This window comes from Oxyura jamaicensis, chromosome 2 (genome assembly GCF_011077185.1).
Source record: "Oxyura jamaicensis isolate SHBP4307 breed ruddy duck chromosome 2, BPBGC_Ojam_1.0, whole genome shotgun sequence".
Classification (NCBI taxonomy): Eukaryota; Metazoa; Chordata; class Aves; order Anseriformes; family Anatidae; genus Oxyura; species Oxyura jamaicensis.
In genome coordinates this window covers 4,668,340-4,696,333 of record NC_048894.1, presented here as the reverse complement: position 1 = coordinate 4,696,333, position 27,994 = coordinate 4,668,340, and the positions used below count along the sequence as shown (strand labels likewise).

The 27,994-nt window shown below is 46.1% G+C and overlaps 1 protein-coding gene across 1 annotated transcript; it reads left to right on the top strand.

Annotated features, from left to right (window-relative positions):
- The first annotated feature begins 3,330 nt into the window (after window positions 1-3,330).
- On the top strand, window positions 3,331-26,073 carry GARS1 (glycyl-tRNA synthetase 1). Its single transcript, XM_035318357.1, has 16 exons — window positions 3,331-3,460; window positions 5,926-6,028; window positions 7,079-7,220; window positions 8,221-8,309; window positions 9,733-9,809; window positions 11,495-11,640; window positions 12,672-12,821; window positions 14,385-14,547; window positions 15,032-15,196; window positions 17,745-17,852; window positions 18,378-18,523; window positions 20,248-20,333; window positions 21,999-22,108; window positions 23,199-23,292; window positions 24,196-24,386; window positions 25,725-26,073. The coding sequence occupies exons 2-16, from the start codon at window positions 5,971-5,973 to the stop codon at window positions 25,848-25,850; spliced, it is 1,851 nt and encodes a 616-aa protein (XP_035174248.1). The 5' UTR covers window positions 3,331-3,460; window positions 5,926-5,970; the 3' UTR covers window positions 25,851-26,073.
- The last annotated feature ends 1,921 nt before the right edge of the window (window positions 26,074-27,994 follow it).

The window sequence follows — 27,994 nt, the reverse complement described above, 5'->3', positions numbered from 1 at the left end:
CGGGGGGCACACATGGGGATGTGAGGACATGGGGGCGACACAGGCAGGGTGTGGGGATATGGGGGGGGACATGGGGATGAGGGAAGATGGGGGTTATAGGGGTGGGGGGGGATATGGGAGGACAGGGAGGACGCGTGGATATGGGGGCACACGGAGATGCGGGGACACATACGGGGCTGAGGAGGGGGTCCTGGTTTCAGGTGGTACCTGATGTGCCCCTCACCTCCCTGAGGAGGGGTCCCTGCTGTCCCAGGGGGTCCTGCTTAGGCTCGGGGCTGTGTGACAGATCTGTATCCCCTTCCTCCATGGCCTGGTGGTGGCCCCCCAGATGGTGTCTGTATCCCCTTTTACCCCCTCCAAGGTGTGGGGTCCCCACGTGTAGCAGCCAAAGCGCTTCCCCACAGCCCCATAGGGCCCTGCCCGCCCCCATCCCATAATTCAGGATTTGGGGACACTGCAGTGCCCTGCGCACCTCACCCCCGAGCCCGCTGCGAGGGCTCCCGGTGGGTCTGTCCCCAAACCCCCTCAGTTTGGGGTCTGGGGGGGTTCCCCATGTGGTGCCCGCTGGATCCATGTGCCAGCCTACGTGGGCTTCGTGGGCTTTCCTCCCCGTGTCTGGACCTGGCCCCCCCCACCATGCTTTTAGCCCCCCCCCGCCGTGCTTTAGGGCCCCGTGGCTGGCTCTTGGTGCTTTCTTTATAAAGCAGCCTGCAGAGGTTTCCTCATCCAGCAGGGTCATGTGATGACTTCCCTGTAGAAATGACTTTGGGTTGGATTTTTGGGGGGTAATTCACCTTTTTTATGATTGCTTATTTACAATAAGGACTAGTAATTTCTTTACACGCTGGTCGTTCGATCATTCTTAAACGTCTTAAACGCGGCTGTGCCCTGCGAGCTGGGGCTGCACACCTTTCTCCTTCCATCTCCTTGGCACGTGAAGCTATTACCTTGAGCTTCCTTCTTACCCGAGAAGGATTTGCTCGTCCTTTTATTTCGTAAGCGACCCTGGATCTCGGCACCCGGGCTGCCTGTACCCGGGATTTCCCCGAACCTCCACGTGTGGCTTCCCCACCGGGCTCCTTCAGGTGGCCGAATCCGTGGGCTTCTGCTGGGCTGCACGCCCGGCTACGTGTGTGTCCCATGTGCCGGTGGATTTGTGCGTGTTTCCCCATTAAATGAGTGGATTTACGGCCCTCTTAATTACACCGGCGCTTCGGTGAGGTTTTATTATGAATCATCGTGCAGCATAATGCCCTGGCAGGGGAGCTCCTTGGAAAGAAAATGATGATCCCTAGGACCAGCTGATGTATTTAGCGTACAATCCCGCGTCTTGGACGCTGCCGTTTGCCCTGTTGGTACCGGTGCCCCCCTTCTTTGTGCTGGTGGGATCAGCAGAAGCGTGTGGGGTGCTGGGGAGAGGTGTGTGGGTGAACACGTCGAGCTGGGGCCGGGGATATTTAACACACAAGCTCACAGCAGTATCTCACCGAGGTGCTTGCACAAGAGCTCAGGGAGGAAGGACGATAAGCTGAGACATTGCCGTACAGCGGACCCCATCTGCCAGCCCCTGAAGAAGCAGAGAAGAGGCTTTAATTAAACCAGAGGGACTCTTAACCTCTGGAGAGGAAGGCGAGCAGCCCGTCTTCTTCCTGCAGCAGCGCCTGATGCAATAAGCTGCCGTGATCCAGGGGTGGATCCCTCTCTGCCTTACTGGTCCGTGGGACAAAGCTGCAGCGAAATTTGCCACATCGAGTGCTGCTGTGCACTCCTCCTCTGGGCTGGGCTCGGAGCTTTAATTAGATCGAGTCCTGTCAGCAAGCATAATTGCTTGCTTCGGTTGTGTGTTGTTGTTTTTTTTTTTTTTCTTTTCCCTTTCTTCTTGCCTACGTCTGAGTGCTCTTTCGCTCAGGGATCCGGACAAAGAGTTGCTGTGCGCTGCCTCTAGATGCTCAGCCGCGAGCAGGGTGACGGCTCTGAGTCAGCAGCAGCTGCCTCGCTGCCGCCTTGCTGCTTTTTCCACTGCTGACCTCCCCCCCTTAGCTCAACAAAGGCGATTTGGACTTACTACTTTAAAAGAGGGGAAAAAAAAAAAAAAAAGAAGAAAACCAGGTCCCTCCCTCTGCCACGTTACCCAGGAGCAGCAGTTGGAGCCCGCAGAGAAACTCTCACGTTTTGGTGGGACCGGTTAACAGGAAGGAAACCTGCAGGTTGTGCTCCGCGGGGCCGGGGAGCCCGGCAGCTCTCTCACATTTCTTTCATTTCCTTATGTGTGTGCTTTAATGCACTCTTTTCTTCCGTTCATTAATAAAATCAGCCTTTGAACCCCCCCAGTCTTTGTAGCACTTGAAAGGACCCTTTCTGATCTGGTTGCTGTGGGTTCTTTTCGGGTGCCTGCGATATTCACGGCAGAAAAGCAGCGGCTGTAGGAGAAAGCAGGTGTAGTGGAAATGTTGCAATCCATTTTTCTTTCTGTTTCCTGGAGAAGCGCAAGGCATCCCATCCTCAGACCATCTCACTCGAGGAGGCGTCCATGTCTCTGTGCTTCTCCTCCTGGGGCCGTTCCTTCGTGTCCTTCTCATAATTCAAGGGCCACCTTGGTTTTGGCCGGAGAAGAGTGGACAGGAAGCAAGGCTGTGAATGAATTCCTCTCCAGGAGCAAGCTGGGCATGGCTGCTGAGGGTCCTGTTCTGCAAACACGCTGCTGAGTTTGGCTGCTCTGAAATACTCAGGATTTATTTTTTTACCCCGTTCTTTTCCAAAGCTGCTGGTTTTAATAGCAATAGTATTTACAGATCGTGTGGCGTCTTCCCTGCTTAGGTGTTAGCCTGAAAAGGTCTGTATTCAGCGAGACCTACAAATTTGTGTACTTATTGGGGAATTTTGACCAGATTTGGCAGAGGAAGTCTAAAGTTAAAATTTGGAAGATGGAGTGAAGGGGCCAGAAAGAAGAGAAGCCTTATAATGAGGGAGAGCCAGCACAAAGCCTGTAGTAACCACCTGGGAATCCACTTGGTAATCCTTGAAGACAGAAAATTAGGGTTTGTGGGAGTCTGTTGCGAAGTGGTGAACAGAGGAGTGTATTTGCACGTTGAGATATAACAGATAAGGGATTTAATAATGCTTTGGGGGTGGGGGGGGAGGTGGCATTAATTTTTCACTAATGATGTCCAGTTTTGCTAACTCCCCAAGGCGTTTCTTGCTTGAACTGGTTGACTTCAGCCTCCTGAGACCCGTGAAGAGTTGGGAGGCAGCACAAGCCCCTCCTTCTGGGTTGCCAGAGGAGCTGAAAGAAGGAGAGTGGTTGTCGGTGGTATTTGAAGAAAGAATCCACGTTTTCTGTTTTGTCACTTTCTTCTAGGGAGAACTGGTAAGGAAGCTGAAGGAAGAGAAAGCTCCCCAGGTGGATATAGACAAAGCTGTAGCAGAGCTCAAAGCTCGGAAGAGGATCCTAGAAGCGAAGGTGAGTCTGGAAATTAAACCTGAGCTCTGCAGTTTTGCCTGAAAAGCTTTGATATCTCTGCTTAATACTCTTTCACAGTATCTGTAGATAGATAGATAGAGCGTAGAGTGTTTAAATTCACTTCTGAAATAGTTTACAAGGGTGATCTTTCCAGCTAGCACCAGCAAACTCCTGAAGCATGAAAACTCTCAGGTCTGAAGCTTCACCTACAGCTGCTCGGGTCTTGCTGAATTATATTCCGTTGCTTTGGTGCTGCTTCAGAAAGAAAGAATAAATAAGCTTGGGGCTGACTTACTGTGAGAGTGCGGGTATCCGAATTGAAACCCGTTGACCCCATTTGTCCTGGGTGATGTGGGGTGAGCAGTTAGTGCTTCCTGGGTCTGGCAACGTGGCTGGCTGCATACATTTAACCCAAGCAAGGCGATGCCATTTTCACTTAGTATTCAGCCCAGAACCGTGCCTTGAAACCATTGTGTGAAACCCGTACGCATGGCTAGGCCTTTTTGCAACGAAGGGTTGCGGAATATCTTCCCAGTTCTGCCTCTCCGCCCTGGGAAACCTGACACAGAACAGCGAGGAGGCGGGTCAGGAATCTCAGGAGCCCTTTGAGCCCCACCTTTCCATGAGGAGAGTGCCTGTGGGATGCAGCGGGGCGGCGTGCTTGCCGCTTACACAATACGTGTGGGCTGTGTCGCTGTCAGCGCACGAATGACCTTGCGCACGCGGCACATTCCCTTGTCAGTGCAGCACCCAAAGAGAGGTGCTTGCTCTTGACGGTGTTTCCAGCAACGCATCGCGGTCGCTTGCGACTTTTGCAGGAGGCAGCAGTGTGAATGCTCGCTAGCTTTAGCAGCTGCTGGTGCAATTTCCAAGCCCTGTGATTCCTACTTAAAGAGAGCAGAATGATTCTGAACTCGATGGCTTGAAAAGCACAGAGTGTTGTTTAAGTTCCTTGGCTTTATATTCTCAAACCATATATTCTTCATATTCATTCATCAGTAGATGATTCAACTCCCATACAGTTTCTTGATGGCTACCACAGGCACTTCCCTACCTTCTATTTATGAATACAGTTTGAAGCCAGATAGAAAAGACTTTCTTTGCCTTTTGCACCATTTTATTCACCGTTTTATTCACCATTCTCTCTGGGTTCTGTACCTGCTGCAACTCCTCTTGCAGTGCTGGCTGTTTCTCTCTGCCAGTCCAAAACTGGACTTGTCCCTGTTGTTCTTCTGTCCATCTCCGGGCAAAAGCCACCTTTTCTGTTAAGAAATGCTGGCGATTGCACAATGTGATTCTGCTCTTTAAGCTGAGTGTCCAGTGGATTCTCTCGCCACGCATTAAAAGTACTGTTGTGGTGTTTGCTCTCCTGTGTGCCCTGTCTTTCCCTCACTCTCCTGCAGAATCACACCTGGGCTTCTGCTAATGGGAGCAGCAGAGCTTCGGTGGTCTTAATAGCAGATGGTGGCTATCTGTATGTGTCTCTAGGTGCTTTAAAAAAAAATAATGGTCATACTATGTATTTAAACCAGAATACTGTTCAAAATGCTGGTGCTAGAGGATCCAAATTCATTTAGTGAACTTCTTGGCTTAATTCTGTTCTAATTGTCAAGATGTCTGTGTTGAAGAAAATCATTCAATTCACCTCTATTGGGGTTGGTTGCAAAAATCCAGATCAGATAAACTGTTCCTAAGCCATCAATTTAGGGTCACAAACAGTTGTTCTCTTAATTACTTTTGCCAGAGATGTACCAACAATAAAATAATGTGGATTTTTGTGTTAAAACACTGTCCTTCTTGAGATAAGCCAGTAGATGTTTATATGTGATTGCCTAATGTAGGATTTTAGGTAAATTAAAACATTTTTGTAGAATTAAACATGTTTGTAGAATTCAGTTGGGGCATTTAGACACTCTGTAACTATAAAATTTATTGCTTTTATTTGTAAAAGTCTACATTTTGGAAATAGGTATTCTTTGTGCAAGTGGCTAAACACACACCTTTGGCAAAGCACAGGAATGATGCTGCTTACACTTTTTGCAGTCAAAATTCTGTTGTGTGAGGAATGTTTTAATAAAAGCATCATCCATGCCACAAGTTAAACACTTGTAGTCTAAGCTAGTCATTTTAGGCTCTCCTTTGAGTCCAGAGTTCCAGTTTGGAAGAATTGCTTTGGAAGTTGCTGTTTCTCTCCATTGATTGTAAAAGAGAGTTGAAGGTGGCTAGCTTGGGCTTAGTTATCTGAAAGTCAGGGCAGATGAGCCCACCTCAAGTGTCTAAAATGCTGCGTTCGGATAATCACGTTCATCTCAGCATCTGCTTCTCTTTGGAAAATGAGCGTGTTGGCAGGATACGTTTGCTTCAAAATGGTCGTCGCGGACTTTTGACTCGTGATGGTGAATGGAGAGGATTTGTTCTGTCAGAAACTGGAGCTGCTGACTGCTTTTGGTTTGCTTCAATTACAGGAGCTGGCCTTGCAGCCCAAAGATGACATCGTGGACAGAGTTAAAATGGAAGACACCCTGAAAAGGAGGTTTTTCTACGATCAAGCCTTCTCTATTTATGGAGGTACAGATTTAAAGAAATTTAAATCCCTTCAGGCTAACGTTCTGGTCTTTCTAGCTATCTGAAGCGCTGTACTCTTGGGATGTTATCTTAATGCAACCTGAAAGATCTTTTTTTTTTTTTTTTTGCCTTTAAACTTTCTCCTGCTTGAGTCTGTTAGCCTTTCCAAAAGGTTTCCTCTCCCTAAAGTCTTGGAGGGGAGCTTCCGTTTCTCTTTTGGTTTCTGAGTGCAAATGAGTGGATGTTAGGCTGCAGGTTTTGAGCATTACACTGTAGAAGGCAGTTGCTTTGCAGAGGAGTAGGGTGCTTGTCATTTAAGGGGGTGAACAGCTTATTTCCTCACAACCATTTTTTGAGCTTTTTTTCTGGCAAGATAATGCTTAAAACTAACTTGAACTTTAGAGCCTGTTACCTTAATGAACTTTATCAATGAACTTTATTGGGCAGGTGAACAAATGTGGCTGTTAAACCTCTTCAAATGGCTGATTTGAGGCAGCTCAAGGTCAGCACGGTGACAGTATGGTTACTGCTCTTTCATTTTAAGTAAAATAAATACTTGGGGTTGTTTATTGGCTTTTTCTTTGTTTCAGTTTTTACCTAAACTGGTGATTGGCAGACTTATTGCTGAAATAACATCTTGTTTTGGAACATGCGTTACCACCTCATTTGTGTTCAGTTTGTCCCCAACAAAACCTTCTGCAAGATATAATCTGTTGGTGAAGGGAGTTTGGCTTTTATAGCTGTCGATGTACCTGTTTCACCTTCTACCACTACCTGGTACCCCAGTGCACCCCACAACTTAATAGGGTTCTGTCTCCCTAGGTGCTGCACAGAGTTTACTTTCAGACTTTGTCCTGAGACTTTATGTAAAAAGCACCCCACAGTGAGCCCGCAGTCCTTATTCTGCTTAGCACAGAGCAGTTCATACTCAGGAAATGAACTCAGACTCAAACGAACCAATGGGATCACCGAGAAGGGAGGACTTTTCCTCCAAATAATGCAGCTTCATGCCATCTTGCGCCTACCACTCTATTTTCCTTTCTCTCCTTGCAGGTGTCAGTGGGCTGTATGACTTCGGGCCTGTTGGATGTGCTTTGAAGAACAACATCATCCAGGCATGGAGACAGCACTTTATACAGGAGGAGCAGATCCTGGAGATTGACTGCACCATGCTCACGCCAGAGCCAGTTTTGAAGTAAATGCGGATATCTCTTGCTACAGCTTGTCATTTGTGGTCATAGCTCTTTTTTACAGTCTTCTGTAAAATTGCCTACGGGGATCTTGAGACTGGGTCACCCAATTTCATCCCCTGCTGTAGTGCAAAATAATGAGGTATCAGTGCACAGGTCAGTGAGAGAAGGTGTTGTTCCATAAACCTGGGGGAGCAGTGGGACCCATCTGCCTGAGAGCCTAATGTCTTAATGTCTCCTAGCAGTATCTTAGGTAAGATATTGCTATTATCCTTTTTTCTAACAGGTCACAAAGATGAGAAAAAGGATGACGTGCCCGTCCTAAACCTGGGACAGCTGGGCCATGGCTCAGAACAGCAGCTTGTTTGCTGGACCATCCTTCCATTCTCTGGGGGGGGATGGCAACAGGCAGTGTGTTAACGGAGCTCTGAATAGAAATGGTGTTTCTTTAGCCTTGTTTTTATCCAAAGCCCAGGTGGGGGGACTGTCTTCAAGGGCGAGAGTGTAATTCAGGCTCTGGACCCTTTCACCTCCACATTTCTGCTAAGACTACCAACAGGTTTGCTAAATATCTCAGGAGCTTTTGGAATGAGTCAGAGCTGAGGCAACAGCATTACTTTTTGTGGGTCACAGCATGAGTGTCAGGAGCTTTCGTGGGTCACTGGTGTAAAATAGTGGAAATCTGTTTACCTGAACTGCTGAGGACCCCTCACAACTGTTTGTGTCTTGCCTCAACCACAGCGTGGTTTCTAAAGGTAGCTAAATGTCATCTCACTTACCCACTTTAAGATTTAGCTGTATTGGTACTTTCTCACAGGTCAAATCATCTGTCGGATGGTACTGCTTAATGGAGATCTATAACCTGAAGCAAAAGTGAGCCTGCAGCTTGGGCACATGGTTTGAAGGGCTTCTCTTCAGTGATGGCCACTGCACTGGGCTTGCACCGTACCCAGCGCTGTCCAGTGGCAGCTTTCATATCCCTGTTTTGTTTGTTGTCTGTTCTAGGACTTCAGGCCACGTAGACAAGTTTGCTGACTTCATGGTGAAAGATGTGAAAAATGGGGAGTGTTTTCGTGCTGATCATCTCTTAAAAGGTTGGTTTTCATTTCAAGGCAGGTGGGTTTGGGGATTTCTTGCAGTGATGTGGGAAAATAATACCTTTTTTAAAGGATGGCCAGTTGGTGTATCCAGTCACTCACAGTTGTGTTCATAGTTCATTATTCATAACCTGTTTGCCCATACCAGAGATTCCCTAAGTTCTCAGTCCCACACAAATGTTGTGTTAGTGTTTTTAAATGAGTTATGGGATCTCTACCAAAAATATAGTTGGGGTCCTTTTTACAAAATCTTGCGTCTTCAGGCCATCAAATGTTACTGTGTTGTTTAAGCTGAGGATTCCCATATAAAAAGTTTCCTATTCTCTGGACTTCTGTGTTTCAGTTGCTTTTTGTTCAGAACTGGGAGATTAATGAAGATATGAGGGGACAGAGGATGTATGTTGAACCCCATACAGGGGTTCGTTACAGGGCAGCTGCTGACCCTATACCCTATAACTCAGCCAGCTTTTGGGAATGCTAAATAGACTTCAGGCATTTCTTAGGTTTGCAAAGTCCTCACATTTTTTTTACCCTGGTTATTGATTAAAATTTTTTTAAAGAAAAAGAAACCACATGAAGGAATCTTCGAAGTAAAAAACTTTTGAAACATTTTCATGTACAGCTCTATTGCGAAAGGAAGGATTCTGGGTCTAAATGGGTTGTGCTGCCTAGATTTCTAGCCATTTTCTTGGAAGTTAGGTGTGTAGAACAATCTATATCAGCCTTAAACTGTTTTTGTTTAAGTTTGAATCTTCTTTTTACTGCGAGGAAAAGAACAAATACAGAAGAAGCCCATCCAGCTCTGCCCACTTTGCACACTGAACGGGCTCACAAACAAGAGTGTCCCTGCTCTCTTCTGCAACCCATTGTCGGAGAACAGCCACCTGCTGTTAGTGCCACTAAAAAGGCAAATTGTTTTCCTCAAATGGCAGTGGGAAGTCTTGGCCTCGCTGTTTACCTTTGTATCTCATGGAGGATGTTGTGCTTTAACATGGAATGTGGCCTAACCCTACTGTACCGAGTCAGCGCGTGCCTCTGAGTGCATTTGGATAAAATTAGCCTTGCTGGCTTGGGATCAGATATTACTTTTAATTTCCAGGCTGCATAGAAGGAAAATAAGGAGAAAGCAGTTACAAAGCCATTGCTTGGGTTTACAGGAATCGGGATCAGGAATACGCTAGAGAAGGGCCTGTTATTTTCCCTGTTGCACATTGGTACAGCAAATTGGTGCTGCTTCTGTGCTGTAGATCAGCATTGCCCTGGTGATGTGAGTGGAATTAACCTGATGGACACCAGCAGCACAACTGGTGGGCGTATGCTTATGCTCATGCTGAAGGATCCTCCTGTACTGTCTACCTTTAGACTGGGGTCGGTGTTAGGGTTGCAATATAAACTCACTGTGTACTTTCCTTGCTCACAGCTCATCTGCAAAAGCTTATGTCTGACAAGAAGTGCACAGCAGAGAAAAAGGCAGAAATGGAGAATGTTATCACACAGGTAGGTGGCTGCGTGAGGAGGTGACTGCTTTAGGGATGCCTATGCCACAGGGGAAATGCAGTACACAGTAGCAGCTTCCTCTCTGCCCCTCTAAGTCTGTCCCTCAGAGATGTGTGTAGGACTGTACGTGCTCCTAAATATTGGGAACTTGCAGGCTAATCACATCTCCCTTCTTCTGCACGGGAGAGTTACTGCTGGTGTCTCCTGAATGCGGAATTGTTAGGCTGAAGCTCTGTCCTTGGAGTTAGTCTGCTCTGTTGCACTCTATGCTCTGTAAAAAGCTTGTTTCTTCGGAATCTCCCTTTTACCTTTGAAGCCTCAGTGCAGGATTGTGATGCAAAGAAACAGAGACAGATGATAAGTTTTGGCAGGGTTTTCCTGAACCACTTCAGCACTGAATTGGTGTGGTTCAAGACTTTGAAGCACTTGAGATCTGTTCCTCTGTGTCCAAGACCCTGCAGAAATTTTCTTCTGTTTACTGTGGAAATAGCTGGGGCTCCAGGCTGGTGTTCTGAGCAGCTGTACAAGCATTTGCTTCTAGATTTTTTATTTTTTTTTAAACTTAGTTTTTGATGCTTCTTCTCTGACATGTTCTCATGACTTCTAGGATAACTGCTTCCAGAGCCATGCATAATAGAGTGGATGTTTCCTTCCAGAAGGAGCAACTTTTTTTTTCTCCAGTGCATTGCATCACTGAACAGCTGTCATTAGCTTTGTCACACTGCAGCTCTCAACCTTAACTATCCTTCAGGGGAATCCTTCTATCACTTTTTTTATCCCCTGTCTTGAGGCTTCTCTGATACATGAAGGATTGTGGCAAAGTTAGAAACAGCTCATTTGATTATTAGCTTGAGTGTTAAATCATTATTATAATGTGCAGTATAGGTCCTTTATGGTACTTAATTTAAACTACATTTAAATGTGCATTTGCAAAATGCTAGTCCTTACATGCTAAGAACAATGCTAGAATTTGCTGCTCTTGTGCAGGTAGATTACAGTTTTCTTGTGCTCCCACTGTTTTTTTTCTCGTCCTCCAGCGAAAAGGAGGGTTCTGGAAGGGGCTGACTTTATCTCACAAGTGAAAGCATCAATCTGTTACCAAGTTGTTTTTAGAGCAAATGGAGATTATTTTACCAAGAAGTCCTGTGCTACAGATTTGCTCTGACTAAAATGCAGAGCAGCTCTAAAATGGAGTATCGAATGCATGGCTTGAAGATGGTGTTTCATGCAGCAGAAGGAAGAGAAATTAATGCAGACAAAGCACTGCAGAGATTTTAGCTTTTTTCTCCCTCACTCACTGCTGTATTTTTTTTCTTCTCAACACACTGCTCCCCATGTTTTAGCTGAAATTGCAGACGAAGCCACCGGTGGGTGTTGATGTAGTCCTGATGACTTTTCTTCTGCTTTACACCCACTCTTACCCTTAATGCTTGCGTTTCTGTGTAGACTTTTATAGAATGGCTGAGTTGTGGACCAACATTACTAAAATGGGTTTAAAGCTTCCTGAGGTATCTTTCTGTCGTTGTTTCAAACTTTAGCTTGCTTAAGAAATTAGGCTGGAAATGAATATTTTGGTTAGGTGCTTCAGACCTGTGGGTCAGGCTCAGTAAAAGATGAAGAGGACATAATTCATTCCTGTTACCTTGTCTGCTAATTAAAATACTTCTCCTTTGTTTTGATATTAGTTGGACAACTACGGCCAGCAAGAGCTTGCGGATCTCTTTGTGAACTACAACGTGAAGTCACCTATCACTGGGAATGACCTTTCTCCTCCTGTTTCTTTCAATCTGATGTTCAAGACCTCCATTGGGCCTGGAGGAAACATGCCTGGGTCAGTACCAATCGCATTCTGCTCCCCCTTCTTCCTAGACCGCTTAGGATTAACATCGAGGTCTCAACAGGACTGAAGTACACAATTTCCTCTTGAGTAGCTCACTTCAGTCTGTGTTCTCTGGCAGTTTAGCGTTCGTGTTACCCTTGGCACTAGGAACACGGAGCTGTTGCAGAGTCATAAAAACACTTGAAGCAGCCAGACTGTGCGGATCACAGCTGTACCCTTGCTGCTTGGCATTGTGCTTTCCAAGAAGCCAGTTAACGTTGGGTCCACAACTGTCAGTGACCTGGTGCCTGTAGAGAAACTGTTTGTGCCTTGCTCAGGATGAAGTTACTTAGTGGGGTGAGGTAACATTGACCAGGTGTTTGTAGTTTTTGTGGGAATGCAGAGGCTTTTTTTCTTCAGTTGGGATCTCCAAAAGTAAAGCTGAAACCCCTCTTGAAAAGCAGAGATGTGCTACTGGTGTATGCCTTGCGATAGGAGATCGAGGATAGGTGTCGTGTGCTTGCCAGTGCAGTACGTGGAATGGTTTCTGTAGGTGTTACTGCCTTCGTACTGTCAGATCCCTGTAAGGGTTGTAAGGGCCTTACACTGAAACCACTTCACAGTTCGTGTAATAGCAGAGCTGCAGTCGGGGTTTGCCTACAAATCCACGTTTGTAAGCAGCGTGGCTCTGCCCAGACCCACGTAGGGCAGGCAAGGAGAAAACTGACCTCTTCTGACCTCTGTGATGCTGCTGGCCAGTGTGTTTGATAAAAATACACATTTCAACAGCAGCCAAGTCATCCAGTTTGCTTTTAGGAGTGCTTGTGGGGTTCTGTGTTTGGGCTGCAGCTGATGTTTGTTTGTCTCCCCTCAGCCTGTTTCTTCAGTGTTTTGTGTCTGTAGTTAAAAAAAACTTGAGACAAAAAAGTACCTTCACGTTTTGTAGTAACTTTTTTTTCTTTTCTCACTGCTTTTTCTCACCCCAACCATTTGTCATGGTGATTTTATTTTTCTTCTCTCCCCTCTGCCCCATCTCCTTTCAGCTACCTGAGGCCAGAAACAGCACAGGGAATATTCCTCAACTTCAAACGTCTTCTGGAGTTTAACCAAGGCAAACTCCCTTTTGCTGCAGCCCAGATCGGAAACTCCTTCAGAAATGAGATCTCGCCCCGCTCCGGCCTTATTAGAGTGAGGTACTGCAAATTTCCCCTTTCAGCAGGGGGTATCCTGGCACAGGTAGCACCTCCCTTTTGTTCTGGTGTTGATACGAAGATTTATTATTTCACTTCCGTGCTTTATCCCAGAGTGCTCCTGATAAGGTGCCCAGTTAGTCTCAGGGTTCACGGGCAAAGAACTTGTTTAGTTAAGGCTTTAACTAATGATTTCTATCTAAGCCTGGCTGGTGAGAAGCAGGATCTGTGAAATAGCTGCTCTACTAGAATCACCTTGATTAAACTCAGTTCTAATAGCAAAATTTGGCTTCCACCATGAACTAAACAAATCATTAGAGGTAGCTGTGTTCTCTACAAGGTGTGCAACTTTGTTTAATTACATCATCATGTTTACTTTAAGGCTAAAATCTCGAATCAAAATGTGATTGACCTTGCAGTAGTGTTTCCTTGTTTCAGTTCTGCGGCGTATTACAGAGAGGAAGTGAGGAGATGACCTGACTCAAGACGTGTGTTTGTGTCCCAGCATCAGTCAAGCCAGAAAGCTCAGGGTTATTACTGAGAATTATTTTCAAAGCTTTCCAGCTCAGGGTGAAAGTGATTACTGCACTTCTTTCAGGGTAATGGCTGTATCTTAACTAAATTATTGTGAACAGATGCCTGTCTAATTTGGAACAAAAACTCCCATGCAGTTAGTGTGGTTCTGCTGTACAAACAGGCAGTGTGTATTGCAAACTTGGTAACTGATTAATACAGTGCCATAAATGTCGCTGAGTGGCAGTGCCATCATTAGCACTAAGGGAACTGTTTGGAAATCTCTCTGTCCTCCTGTTCTCTCCCGCATCTGGAAATGAGCAACTTTTGTTATGGAAATACATTTCCAGTCAAAAATAAATTACACGCTTGTGGCACATTTATAGGAGACTGTTATTATGCTATCATAGCAAATTACATCCTGATGCCTGTGATTTAAAGCTAGTGATTACACAGAGGTGTTTTTAAACGTTCTCGATAACAATTCAAAGTGAACTGATTTCAAGCAAGAAGGCTAAATCAGTGTATGAGTGTAGATGTAGTAGAGACAAGCTCCTCGAACAAAATGTACACCGTTGCTGGATGTGACAGTGTAATTATTTTCAAGAAGTTGTCCTCTCACCTGATTTAGGCGCCTCTGATACGAGTTAAGACTGCTGAATTAGTCAGTGGATTATTCGTCTTTGACCCCACAGGAAACCTGTCCTTCTGACGTGGGCATCGTGATAGCCTGGAAAATCTACAAAAATCTTTGGGGAGAATTTCCAACAGGGGTAGTCTCTGCTTTGAATCACAGTGATGATAAACATGGCCTGGATATCTCACAATGAGTTTATGGGGAGGTTTTTTTTTTTTTTTAGGAATTTGAAGATGAAAGTGAAGGCAGTGTCGAGTCTGGTTCATGTGTTACCTGACTGTTTCCTTGGCTCTGGGTTTGGTCATGTTTTTAAATACTGAGTTAATTGTGAGAGGCAAAAGCACAGTCATTTATTAGAGGGGTTGTGGCTGACACACAGAACATTGAATTTAAGTGGTTGTTGATGTCTCCATTAGGGAATTCACCATGGCAGAAATTGAGCACTTTGTGGATCCCAGTGAGAAAAGTCATCCCAAGTTTCAGAACGTGGCAGATCTTAACATCCTCCTGTATTCTTCCAAGGCCCAGGTCAGCGGGCAGTCCGCCCATATAATGCGGCTGGGAGATGCTGTCCAACAGGTAATGTTACTCATGTGAGCATGTGGAGCTTGCTCTATTGAATACTCTTCTGGAGGCTAAATTACAAACTGTTTTGTTGGTGCCAGCTGGGGTTTGCTCCGTGATTTAAGACTCAGTTCTTTTGGGTGCATCAGTGTGACTGTGATCCAGACATGGCCCTTGTTACCACAGTGATTTGGGTTGGAAGGGACCATAAAGCCCATCCAGTTCCAACCCCCTGCCATGGGCAGGGACACCTTCCTCCAGATCAGGTCGCTCAAAGCCCCGTGCAGCCTGGCCCTAACCGCTTCCAGGAGTAGGTTATCAGAGACAAAAGGCCACAGGTAGTGCTGGGACAGTGGTAGGTGTATCTCAGCTAATGGGAGAGGAGCATGGAGTGCTAATATTTGCCAAAAGCTGTTTGTGAAGGTATGATAAACCATGGTTTTGCTTCCCTGCATATTAATGTCTGTGTGTTTTTTCTTCCTGCTTCGTCTCCTTCCAGGGTGTGATCAATAATTCCGTTCTTGGTTACTTCATCGGCAGAATCTACCTCTTCCTTACAAAGGTCGGTGTTTCCCCAGACAAGCTGCGCTTCCGACAGCATATGGAGAATGAGATGGCTCATTATGCCTGTGACTGCTGGGACGCGGAGTCCAAAACATCCTATGTAAGTGGCAAAGTAGAACGGCAAATAACACTCCCACTCACATCTGCAGGAGGGGGCTCCGATGTGCTGCTTGTTTTTTAAAGCCAGGGCTGATGAGTCTGATGTTTCTGTCCTGTGTTGGTTTGTACACACTGTGTCGGAATTATTCTGAATCGAGGAGGACTTCAGGGGAGAGGTCAGCTCCCCACAAAGTCTCTGAACCGTTTGGGCTCCTTTGCTGGAGTCTGAAGGCACCTGTGGACTTTGTGCAGGTTGAATTTCATCTGGAATGAAAGGAAAACAAATTTGCCAAAACTGTGACCCCCCAGTAACAGTGGTGGGTAAGAACTTATTTCAGTGGAGGCGTTATTCCAAGACAGATCCCCCCCTGCTAGAAAGCTTTCTCTTCCTTTTCCACTTCCAAGCTGTGAGAGTTCAGTCCTGCCAACTCAGGCAGCTGGTGCTGAGAGAAAAATTTCCAAAGAATATTTATCTTCCAGTTGAGTCACCAAGAGCTCTTCAGTTCAGGTCTGGTTGGAAGCTTTCTTTTTCTCTTATCTTCTTGGCTGGATTTTGAAGAATTGTGTTCTTTTTTTTTAGGTGAATCAGCAGTAAGTAGCTAGGGGCCAGACTTAAACTCTTTTTAGATTCTTTTGCTGAGCTTTCAGCCTTTTCAGTGTCAGCCAAAGTGTATCACTTGAAATTATAGTTTCAAAAGAAATATTTTGGAAGGCGCAGTAAGGAGACTATCAATTATGAGTAGAGGAAGTTATTCCTGTCTTCAAGAGTGCAGAATCTATTTTCCTGACTTGAATCAGGAAAAAAAAAAAGATACTTCACTATACATTAAGGAAAAAAAATGAAAAGTGTTCTTCCCAGTTAGCCTCTCCAAAGAGTTTAGGATATGTGCAGATTTCTGAAAATACTTAGAGAACTCTGTGTGATCTAATTCCAGTAAAGGGTTGAAAGAAGGGGTTCTGCTGAGGTCTGTAGGGCTAGCCTGTGATGTGACTCTGATGCGAGTAGACCCCATCCATGGTCTCTGCCAGGATAGCCAAATTGAGATCATGCTAGCCCGCAGGTGTCCACAAAGGGCCTGGGTCAAGGCATCAGATGGTTCAGGCAGCTTTATCTGTGGGCAGGAAGAACCTCCGACAACCTAGGGGTGAGGAGGTTGGTGGTTGAAATGTTTTTTGTTGTTGTTGTTGTTTGTGGGTTGTTTCCCCCTCTTCCCTTCTTTTAAGGAGCTGAGACAGGCTTCTCACTCGAGCGATACTTCATTAGAGCCAGTTAGAGAAATAGCAGCTGGTAAAATTATACCAAAGTTAAGATGAAGAGAAAAAAATCCAGCAGCTTGGATGAGTGGTTTGTCATCACAGAGAAAAGCCCCGTAGGAATGAGTGAAGGATTGGCTTCCTCTGAGTATAGATCGCTGTCTGCCATGTATTCACAGCTTCTCTTCCCAGCCAGCTGCTTGGGAGCCAGCCTAAAACTGGCTGGACATACGTGGTCCGCATCATGTAAGTAAGATTAGTGAGCCTTGTCCTGGATCAGTGCAGCACTCACAGAGCAGTATGTCTTAACAGCCCTACCCTGAGGTGAGGGCAGCAATCCCAGGAACAGGACAAAACCTCCTTGTGAGCTTGATGCAGATTTTGTTCTGTCACTCAACCATGACCAAAAATGTTTATACCGAATTCCAGTACTCAGCAGTAAGTTAACTCCTCTGGGTAGTTCTAAAACCATTCTTACTATGTTTTATGCTACCTGAGAAATACCTGTAGTACCCTGTTGGTTATTTGTGTAAAAATTCCCCAGGGTGTCCTGGAACAGAATGGTTTTTGAGCATGTTCACAGGTGTTCACATACCTTTCCTGACACCCTGCAAACTGGAAAACCACAAACAGGTTCTGTATGCCTGTCTGTCCGTGCTGTTGTGCCGGCGAACGGAAAGCAGCTGATGCACCTTTACCTGTACAAGACTGTAATTTGGAGAACCCAGCTGGTGGTTGTATTTGCTGCATGTGCTGGGAGACTTCATCAATTCTGCGCCCGTGAATAGCGTTTTCAGATTTCTACTTGCCGTCCATGCTGACGTGCTGAAAGAAGTACTTCCCTTACATGTTATTTGTGTCTTAGTAGCTCATAAACCAGAGTTTTTGGCCGTTCTAATGTGGCTGGCTGCTTGCTATCTGTTCCATGCTTGTGGGCTGGTAAAACCTTGGAGGCATGAGGTCTTCGTGTGCCTGTATTATGGGAGTGATAGGCCTCTGTGCTCTGGCCCCAGCCCCAAGCTGTTGGCACAGTGCTGTGTTCTGCCAAGTCATGTGGAAAACCTGGCCCTGAGCACAGACGCTGGTTAGATAGCTGATCATTTCCTCTGGAAGCAAATGGAGTCATTCAAACGAAGGAGCAACTGGTGAGTGAGGGCTGCTTATTGTGATAGAGCTAATTATGTAGAAAAAACAGTCATGGAAACAGGGGAGGCTTAAGAGCAAGTAAACATAATTTTGACGGTTAAGTGGACAAAAAAGCGTGTTGGTGAAAGCTTCTGCTTTTGTTTTTTCAGGGCTGGATTGAGATTGTTGGCTGTGCTGATCGTTCCTGCTATGACCTCTCCTGCCATGCCCGTGCCACCAAAGTTCCTCTTGTAGCTGAGAAGCTTCTCAAAGAACCTATATCCTTTCGGAATAAAGCAGAATCTCTTGAGAAAAGTCATTCAACAGTGAGATGTCTTGGAGAACTGTGCAGCTCTTTTTAAATTTAGATCTGTAAATTTGACAGGGGACAGATTTAGCAGTTATAGATCAACATGGCTTGGGAAGTAAACTGCAGAGAATTGAGTGTGGGGGTGATTTTACTCTGATAGGCAAAGGTGATTTACTACCTTTTTTTTTTTCCTAGCTTAATCTGGGCTCTGTTTTGACCATGGAACATGGTTTAATTATGAAATTGAAGTTACTGTACTGGGTTACTCCATATCATTCCTTGGTTCTGCTGCTAGTTATACTTTAAAAAGTTATATTCTTTAAAGATCTATGACCTTCTGCCTTTCAATAATTAATTTCCCCCCTTCCCTCTCTTGGAGGGAAGTTTCTTAGTCCAATAACATGCTCTTTCTGTTGTGTAGCAGCTAGCTTTGACACAGCAAAAGCACCAGCCCCTGCTTTCTGTGATCTCAGACTCCTTAACTGCATTGTACAAAACAGTCAACGTCGTTCAGTTTGAGGCAAATAAGGGAGCCATTGGCAAAGCTTATAAGAAGGATGCAAAGGTGGTGCTGGAGTTCCTTTCCATGTGTGATGAGTGTTACATCACCGAGAGGGAGCAGCTGCTGAATGACAAAGGGTGAGCTGGCTGTGTGTGGGGTGCCCTTCTCTGACACATCCCATGTGGGTTCCCGAAGTGCTGCGGGATTAACGTGAGCTGCCTGCCACCAGGTTCCTTGTGGGAACAGGCTGGGTGGATCATCTGAGATGATTTAGTGCTGTCTCTTCCACCAAATCATCGCTGGTCATCTGTCAACATATCTCAGTATGCACACAGCCAGCCTTGTAGCCATGGCATTTAAATATGTTTGCATGGGAATGAACTTCTGGCTTCGGTGGGATTGTCCCATAAAAGAGAGACACCTCAGAGAAACGGGAGATGTTTACTACCGTCCCTAGTCCAGTTTCAGAATTGACTGGGGCTGGCAGATAGTTTTATAGGTAAACAGTTGTGAGAGTGATGGAACTAAAGGTTTAGTTAAATGAGAACCAGAGCTTTGGTATGAGGGTTCTCCAGTGTTTAGTGATATGCTTTAGCACTTGTTACGGTCTTTCATTGGGTCACCAATTTGTATATCTTTCCTCAACCTGCCTACCTGTATTCCTAACACATGCAGAAATAGAAAACGTAAAAATCTCAACAGTTGTCCAATTTGGCTGAAGCAGGGCCACAGCTGTGTATGTCATGGGAAGGCTAATGGTGCCGTAATAAAAATAAACTTCCTTTCCTGCTTGAAAAGGTGCAAGGTGTAGGAACAATGAATATGTTCTAGAACGATAGCATTTTTTCAACGTCGTTTAAACAGTTTTTAACGTTTTTCCCTGATCTAAGAAAAACCAACCACTAACAACAAAAAACACACACAAACAAACAATAAAAACCCAAATCAGTAATGCTCAAAATGAGGAGAGAAACGATTGCAGGATATGGGGATTGTACGCAGATTGGAGCCAAAAAGTGAACCTGGGTGACCCAGAGTCCCACTGAAATGATTCAGTGATTTAAAATGATTAAATCATTAAAAATGATGAAAAAATCATTTAAAATGATTTAGTGGGTGCCGTAGGTTAGAATGGGTAGGGAGCTGTGAGTCGTGACAGTATTTATGTTCAGCATCCCACTGTGGCTACTCCCAGGGTGAAGCCTTTATAAGCTCCAGCCCATTTGGCACTGGGTCCAAGCACAAGTGATTAGCACACGTTTTTCCTAAACACATTTTCATTACGGTAATCCTAATGCTTCAGCGAGGGGGGTGGCACAGCTCAGTACAGCCTAGAGCATCCTCAGCAAGTCGTGTGCCAGTGGCAAGTCAAGTAAAGGAGCAAGAGAAAAGTTAGAGGACTGTAATATCAAAAGCTTTAGAAATATGCCAAAAAAAAAAAAGGCCACAAAACTGTGTTGACACGTTTATCCTCCCCTTTGGTGTCCGAGGATGTAGGGTACCTTCTGACACAACTCAGTTTGAATGAGAAGTCCATGCGTCTGCAGCAAGTGCCTGTTCCTTGTGCTTTCTTTTTTCCTTTAGGTTTTTATGCTTCGTTCTGAGATTCTTCCACTTCCTAATTGAGTTAGCTTCAGGCTGTTAACCACAACTAAGTTCGCTGTGATTATGAGAATGGTTGCTTTTAATTTATAAGTAGTAATTTTATTATTAACATAAATTTCTCTTAATGGCTATGCCACGTTTCTTTGATCTCTGGGATCATCCCTCTCCAAAGGTCAACCAACTGATGTAATCAAGGAAATAAAACCTGTTTGTTTATTGGTGTAACTTTTAAATGATTCTTTTTTTTCCTTTGCAGGGAATTCACTGTTGAAACTGAAGGGAAAACTTTTACGTTAACAAAGGACATGGTTACTGTGAAGAGATTTCAGAAAACATTACATGGTGAGCTTTTATTTTTGTTGTTTGGCCACAGAGGCAGGAAACACTTTGAATATGGGCTTTATTAGTTCCATTTTCCTGTTAGCGTTGTACTGTGGCACAGGAAAAAAGCCAAATGTTACTTTCTTGAAAGTTGGAAAGCTTTTGTACAGCAGTGGGGCTGCTCAGTAACCTGTGTAACAGACTTGGGGCTGCTTATTGTATTCCTGCTGCATCTTCTGGGCCTTGTAAGGCGGTGCTGAGAACCAGCTGCTGCAGTGATGGAGGAATTGGGGAGGGCACACCAGCTTTGGGAGTTCCTCAGAGAAATCTTGACTTCCCAGCCAGCTCTGTAAGCGCCTCACCTAGGGTTATTTGAGAAGTCTTTGACAGAGCTGGAGCCTGAGGTGGATTTTTACCCAGCTCATAACGAACTACTGGATCGTCTTGCCCTCAGCTGGGAGCACGATGTGTGCTCCTAGGAAGGAGTACAGCAGCTCGCAGCGTGTACAGACTGTATTTATTCTTGCAGCTGCTGAGCCACTGAGACATCCAGGTGTCTTTTAGCCTGCAAACACTGGCGCTGTGCCAAGCTTTGCCTCGTCATAACTTCAAAGAGTTGTAACTGTTAGTGTCTGCAGTACTGCTAGGGCCCAGCACGCAGAACCGCAGTGGCTGGTTTTACTTTAAATTTCAACATTTTGGCAGTTCGGCTGCTGTCTGCAGCAGGAGGCAAAGCTTGTGCTTTCCCTGGCTCTTAGCTGTTTGCATCCAGAGATCTGTGACTCTGATTTAGAGCTGCAAAGTGAGGTGGAACAGACCTTGCAGGAGAAACAGCAGATGTGGGCTCGGCCTGTTGCTCTGACAGAGCTGGTGCTCACCTGTTTCACTGCTTTGCTCTCCATTTTTTCAGTGGATTTTTTTTTTTTGGCTGACCAGTGTTTGAAAACTGGTTAGTGCACAAATCAAATGAGATCACCCTTTTGGAAGGTGAAGTCCCACTTGGGATTAGGTGCTTAATTGAGGAGGGTCAGTTCTGTAGGCATACAGAGTGTGCAGAGCTGCAGAGTTTGGTTCCACCCTTGATTTTCTAAAGCAGCCGGTGCCTGTAGTAGTTCTTTCTTCTCCAGGTGCTGTATCTGATCTTTTTCTAAAAAGCTGCCCTGTCTGAGCAGTGCAGCTGCCCACTGAGCTCCTTTCACACTCAGAAGGGAGAAGGAGGAAAAAGCCTCTCTGACAGATGTGTGGCGAGGAGCTTAAGCTTCACCCTGCCATCATCCAGGCTGTTTAATTGTTAGCATGTCCTGTGGCACAGTTTTGGTCTGTGCCATAGAGCAATCTCCTGGACATAGTTTGTGGTGTGGCATTGGGTGAAGACTGTTCATAGAGGGCCTTGCTCTCGTGAAGTGGAAGAAATTTTATCTGTGGATGTGAGCTGTGCTGTGCTGTTTGCTCTCAGGGCCAGGGCAGGGGCCCTGACTTGTTATTTACAACCTAAATACATTCTGTACGTGGATTAAGTCCATTTTTTTTCATTCAGGTATGTGCATTTAGAGTGGGAATGTTTAACCTTTTATTTTCATGTGCTCAGCTACGCATAGTCAGAACTTCTGAGCAGAAAGGCAGCTGCAGTAAACACTTCTTTTGTGTAAATTCTTTCATGATGATGTGCGTTCTTTTTTATTTCAGTGGAAGAAATCATCCCAAATGTAATCGAACCCTCATTTGGTATTGGGAGGATCATGTACACTGTGTTTGAACACACGTTCCGCATTCGGGAAGGAGATGAGCAGAGAACGGTGAGCTTTCCTGCTGCTGGGCCTCAGCTTAACACCAGCTGCAGGCATTTGCCTTCCCGTAACATCCAGGGGAAGGGCTAAAATAAGGCTGCATAATGCACAGAGGAGATGAGGAAAACCCAAGTGGGCTGTTGAATTGCTGTTTTTGCCAGCGTACGTGTCATACACATGCACCAAGAGCATTTTGGAGCTGTGTGTGTGAGGCTCTCACTGTATTACTGGCAAGGGGGTGAGGAATTCTTCTTTCTTGATTCATGCTTGGTTGGCACTGTCCCATCACTTAGGGAAAGGCACCTCCTCAGTGTTTTTATTTCCTCTCTCTTTGCTGCTTTTCCTGGATCATACTTCTGCAAGAGGGACAGCAGACTTGTTTCCTCAGTCCTCCCTGAAACGCAGCCTTCTGTAATTCTCAATTCAGGAGCTCAGAGTGAGGCCACAGCTGACTCAGAACCACAAACTGCTCATCAGGTCTAGGATATTGGACTACTGTACCTTCTCTGCTTTCTAGTACCTCTTTACTTTCTATGAAGCCTGGGCTGCTCTATGTCTAGTTCACATTACAATCCACAAGACCTGTAAGGGACAGGAAATATTTTTTCCCCTTTGGGCACCTTTTCTTGTTTTCTTCTGAGGGTTTCTGTAGAAGGTTCTGGGAACCTTCTTGCTGCATATGTTCCCTGTGTAGGCTAAGCCACAGTGGGAATTAAACAGGGAGTTGAAATGATGGGAAAAACTCTTCCCCTTAGACTGTACATAAGACTAGATATCATGGAAAGATTCCTATCCTTCATTTTCCCGTAATTCAAATGGGGATCACTTCCTTCAGGGAGAGCTCTTCTAGACCTCTGTTCTGGTAGGAGGGAAGAGTTGGATGCCAGGAGGGAAGCACAGCTGGAGGACCTCAGTCTTTCTCCAGGTGTGTGAGGTGTTGCTGCTGGAACCCCGAATGCTAACAGCTTGCAGGAGGACAGCTACTCCCCTGGAAGAGTCACCCTGCCTCCAACCTCAGTCAGAGCCTGTTCTTAGCTTCTAAGAATCTGGTCTAATGGTTAAACCCGTATTTATTTGTGCTTTTTCTATTTTTCCTCAGTTCTTCAGCTTCCCAGCTGTTGTAGCACCGTTCAAGTGCTCTGTCCTTCCTCTAAGCCAGAATCAGGAATTCATGCCATTTGTCAAGGAATTATGTAAGTGAAAACAGAACTGGGGGTTCAGTGGTGATGTGCACTGGGAAGAGAGGTTTATTCCTCAGATCCGGAGGGGAAAAAATAGCATGGGGATCATGTGGCTCTCACAGGTGCAAAGGGAGAGTCTTTGAACTAAAATGGTTGGGATCAGTCAGCGTTGGGTGTCTGTTAGACTTCCAGTCTAGTCTCAAGAAGTGAACTCCCTGCCTTCCATGTGTTGGTTTACACTGTAAAAATGATTTCTTATTCTCCTGTTGTGTCAAGAAGAAACTTTTCCCACTGCCTGGGCGAAGCCTTCAGAAGCAGGGCTTCATGTATTAGTTTTTCTGAACCAAATTATTTTCTTGGCTATGGTTGGCCAGCTAATTTTTGAATCAATCCTAGATCTGCCGAGTCTGGGAGCATTCTGTCACAATTGCCACTCATACCACCTAAAAGTGAGTCCCTGAAGGACAGGAGCACAGGCTGCTTGTCAGACGGTGCCTTGTGCTGCCTGCATCAGGCCCTGAGTGGGACCTGGCCTCCTCATGCCAAGCGTGCCCCTGCACACGTGTAAGGCTGGCATGTTCCTGAGCTAAAGCAAAGCTGTGGGACTGTGATGACAAGCTGAAGTCAGTGACTTTTCTGTTCATGTTGCCCTTTGGGTGAGGGCCAGGTGATGCTGTGTGAGTAGCAGTGTACTTGTGGGGTGGGTTTGAGTTTGTAGTATTGGCGGGGACTGGAACATTGAATCTCCTATCAAAATAAAAATGAGAATCTGTGACGCTGCTTGAGACCAGGACACACGGTGCCTCGCTCCGGGCAGTGCCGTGAAGATGTGGGAAGCCTCTTCTAGGAACACGTTGCCTGCTGAGTATGTAACGAGTCCTGGTTATTCATTTTCCCCTTCTCCGCTTTTTGCAGCTGAAGCACTCACGAGGAATGGCATCTCTCACAAGGTGGATGATTCCTCCGGGTCCATTGGCCGGCGCTACGCCAGGACAGACGAGGTTGGCGTGGCCTTTGGGATCACGATCGACTTTGACACCGTTAACCGGACGCCTCACACGGCCACCCTGAGAGACCGGGACTCGATGCGCCAGATCCGAGCCGAGGTAAGGGCAGGCAGTTTGGTTTGCTGCTGACTGAGCCAGGTCTGTTCTTGTGGGAAAGGGGAGAGCTTTAGCTGCTGTATCTGATCCCGCAACATTTCTGGTCTACGTGGGAGCCGGCTCCAACTCTTGGAGGCAATTTTAGCTGTTCTGAGAAATCCCCAGGGAAGAAATGCTGGTCAAAAAGAAGCTGCAGGCCCTGCTGCTAACGTCAGGAGAGGCGTTTGTTTCCCTGGGATGCGGAGGTGGTGTTCTTACATGAAAGCCATGCTTCAGGCTGATTGCGTTGCTCTTTAGAGTGCCTCATTCTGAGCAGGGGCTGCTGAGTAAATGTGTTTACTTGTTTTTTTGAGGGCAGGGCTTCTCCGAATCTACAGGCACCACCAGAGCAGGAGAATCGTGCCTGCTGCAGTCTGTCTGACAGCTCAACAGGAGCACAGTTCCTCAAAGCTTGCCTCCCACCAGTGTTGCCTGTGAAGCTGGTGAAGCATTGCCCTAAAGCCACACCTGCCCTAAGCACGCTCTGCTAGGACGGATTGCACCAGTGAATCTCTATAGTGGCCTCGTTACCTTGGAGCAAAACCTACTCAGAGCTGTAGATGTGCAGTCTCAGTGCCTCTTCTGTGCCTTTCCCTCCCTGGCTCCCACCAGGAGCGCAGTTTGGCTCCCGTAGGAGCAGGAGGTAGCGCTGATTTGCCAGGCTGAGCAGTTCTAGCTCTGCACAGCACAAAAGCACCCGGATTGCTCGGGGCTACTGGGCTGGATGTGGGTTCAGTTCGGTGTAACAGGCAGCGCCAGCTCCTCGGGGCACCCATCTGCCTCTGTATCACCTGGACAACCTCTCACTGCCACGTAGCAGAGATGAAATTTGTCATCCCCCATTTTCTGCAGATTTGTTGCTAGTTTCTCTAGCTGATCCTTCCCGCTGTGACTGTACTGTGAGGCACAAAGAAAAGGCAACTGACAGCTCCTGTTGTTCTGGGCTTACAGTAAATAGGGCCTGGCTAAGTCTCGGCTTACAGCATTTTTTGGATGTGTGCATTGTTTTCTTTCCCTTCCAAAACTGTAACCTAACATTACCAGGGATGAACCTTGCTGTGGCCCACCACAGTGACAGTTGCATTTCCCTTGTGGGTCACCCTGAATAACTGAGCAATCCTTGAGATGGCACAGACTCAGATTTAAGATGTTTTATTAGCTGCTGTTTTTTCTCCCCAAAAATGATCACACGGTCCTGCTCTCGATCTGTTGATGTTGTAAAAATTACCCATTTTCCCCAAATATCCAGCAAATAGAAACTTGTAGCTTCATGTTTCATATGTCTTTGTGACTTTGTTACAGATCTCCGAACTTCCTGCTGTCATCCGTGACCTGGCGAACGGTTATCTAACTTGGGCTGACGTTGAGGCAAAGTACCCACAATTTGAGGGACAAGAGACTGGCAAAAAGGACACAATAGAGGAATAAATAAAAGGAACTGAAATAAAATCCAATCACTTCTCCAGTTTTTACTGTTCATGTTAATATGAAATAAACTTATCATGTATTATTCGAAGCTGCATTGTTTGTGCACACAGGGACTATTTTTTTTTTTTCCTCAACTGCTGCCTGAATTTAACTTTAAAAGCTGAAATAACTGCAGTCCAAGTTAAAGGTGTTATTAATAAAAACGCCGTTATATATACCTGTTTCTCGGTGTTCATGCAGCCTTGTACTTTCTCCAGATATTTTTTTTTTAATGTTGGTTATGACTGTGGGTGTTACAGATACATTACGGCCCCTCAAGAAGTTAGGGATGACACTTATCATAGATTCTAATCACCTCGGATGCTCATGTGAGATGGTACAGGCTGCCTGGACTCGCTTGTAAGGGGATGATCAATGTGTCAGTTCTCTGACAGTGCTCCAAGCAGCTCCTGTAAGAGATGAGTTCAGTGCTTGCTTTTGGCTGCGGGTGTTTAATCATATTCTGCAGAATTCAGGGCACTTGCCTGCAGGTGAACAGAGAGGGGATGGAAAATCCAGTTCTTGTTCTTGCTTGGCATGGTGGAATTGCTTGGCTAAGGGAGCGAGCAGCTAGGAGTGTGGAGAGCAGGAACGTGGGCAGGATCTCTGCTTTTCCATTAAATGTCTTCTGGCAGCAAGGACCAAGGGCAAGGACCGAGGCTGCCCTAAGAAAAGAACCCAGGTACATCTTGATTTCCAGGGTTGCTGGAGGAATTCAAACCTAAGTGCCGTGTCTTACCCCAGCTGAAGAGGGAGCTGAAGAGGGGAACGACACCCTTGTGTTTGGGGAGCATTAAATCCCATGTGAGCCAGACCAGGTAAGAGAGACCCAACACCTACTGGTGTTTCAGTCTTATCCCACTAATGTGGAGAGGCAAGGTCAGCTCACCTTCCACGTCGTTTCTTTTCAACCTGTTCAGATGGTCTCTAATCCTTGGGGTGGGCTCTGGTACTGCTGTTGTGGGATTTTCCATCCCTGGGCTAGAAACCTCTTGTAGGGTTTTCCCTGCCTGCTAGGAACCAACCTGACAAAGTAATTGGGACCGGGGTTGGTGCTGATGGAGAGGACAAATGCCACTCAACTGCGAGGCTCTCTGCTCCTCTCGCTAATGCATCTGAGCCAGTCACCCTGCGGAGACACTTGGCACAGCTTCCAAGTCACCCCGCTGCCTCTCTTTGGCCAAAAAGATTTCGCTTGGGTTTAAAACAACTCATTAAGGTAGGAAACGCCAATTCTAGTACCCTGCTGGATGTGGCTGGCTAGAGGTGGGTCATGTCCTGGGCTGGCAGCTTCAGGGAGCCCTGGCAGCAGGCTCAGATTTCAGTCATCACCTCTCCTTGGCACCTGCCTGCAGGCTGGATCCCAAAGCACCTCTCGCAGGGCTTGGTTCTGTTGCTGCCACCACCATGTAGGGGAAGCCAAGCTGGAAATCATTCTGCCAAGTCTTTTTCACATGCGCAAGGATTTTTGTTAAAACATGACTGGAGACAGTGCTGTGCACTGATACCAAATGATGAGCCAACATAATAAAAAGTTACAAATTCCTCTGAATCGCAGAGTATTAGGTGTGAAGAAAATAAATAAATCCAGTGCTCTCAAGAGGGTCTGATCTGAGTTCCTTTGGGGGAGAAGTGGTGGAGAGAAGAACGTGAGCTGCAGGTTGCACTTTAACTGCCTCCCCTTCCCGGTCTGCTGGCTAACCCTGAGGACTGATCCATGCCTCTCTTTGGCCTTGGTGTACTTGAGGCCTCTGCTGCTGCTGGCACGTGGCAGCTGCAGGTGCATCAACCTGTGCCGAGAGGCTGTAGCGGCCTCGTCAGAGCCTTGCATCAGCAAGGAAGGACTTTAAAAAAGCAGTGCAGAAGAGGATGCTTGAAAGCACCAATTGACTCGTGTGACTGGAAGCTGCTTTTTCTGTGCTAGCGGCTGATCGGCAAGCAAACAATAATTAGGGAACATTTCGGAATAATTTCCTTTAGGTTTAGTTAAACTTCTGCAGCAGCAGATGGACTGGGGGTACTGGGAAGGGAGGGGTGGGCACAGGCACTGAGGGAGGGAGTTTCACCATGCCAAAAATCATTGTGCTGCCACTTTTGTTTTGTTT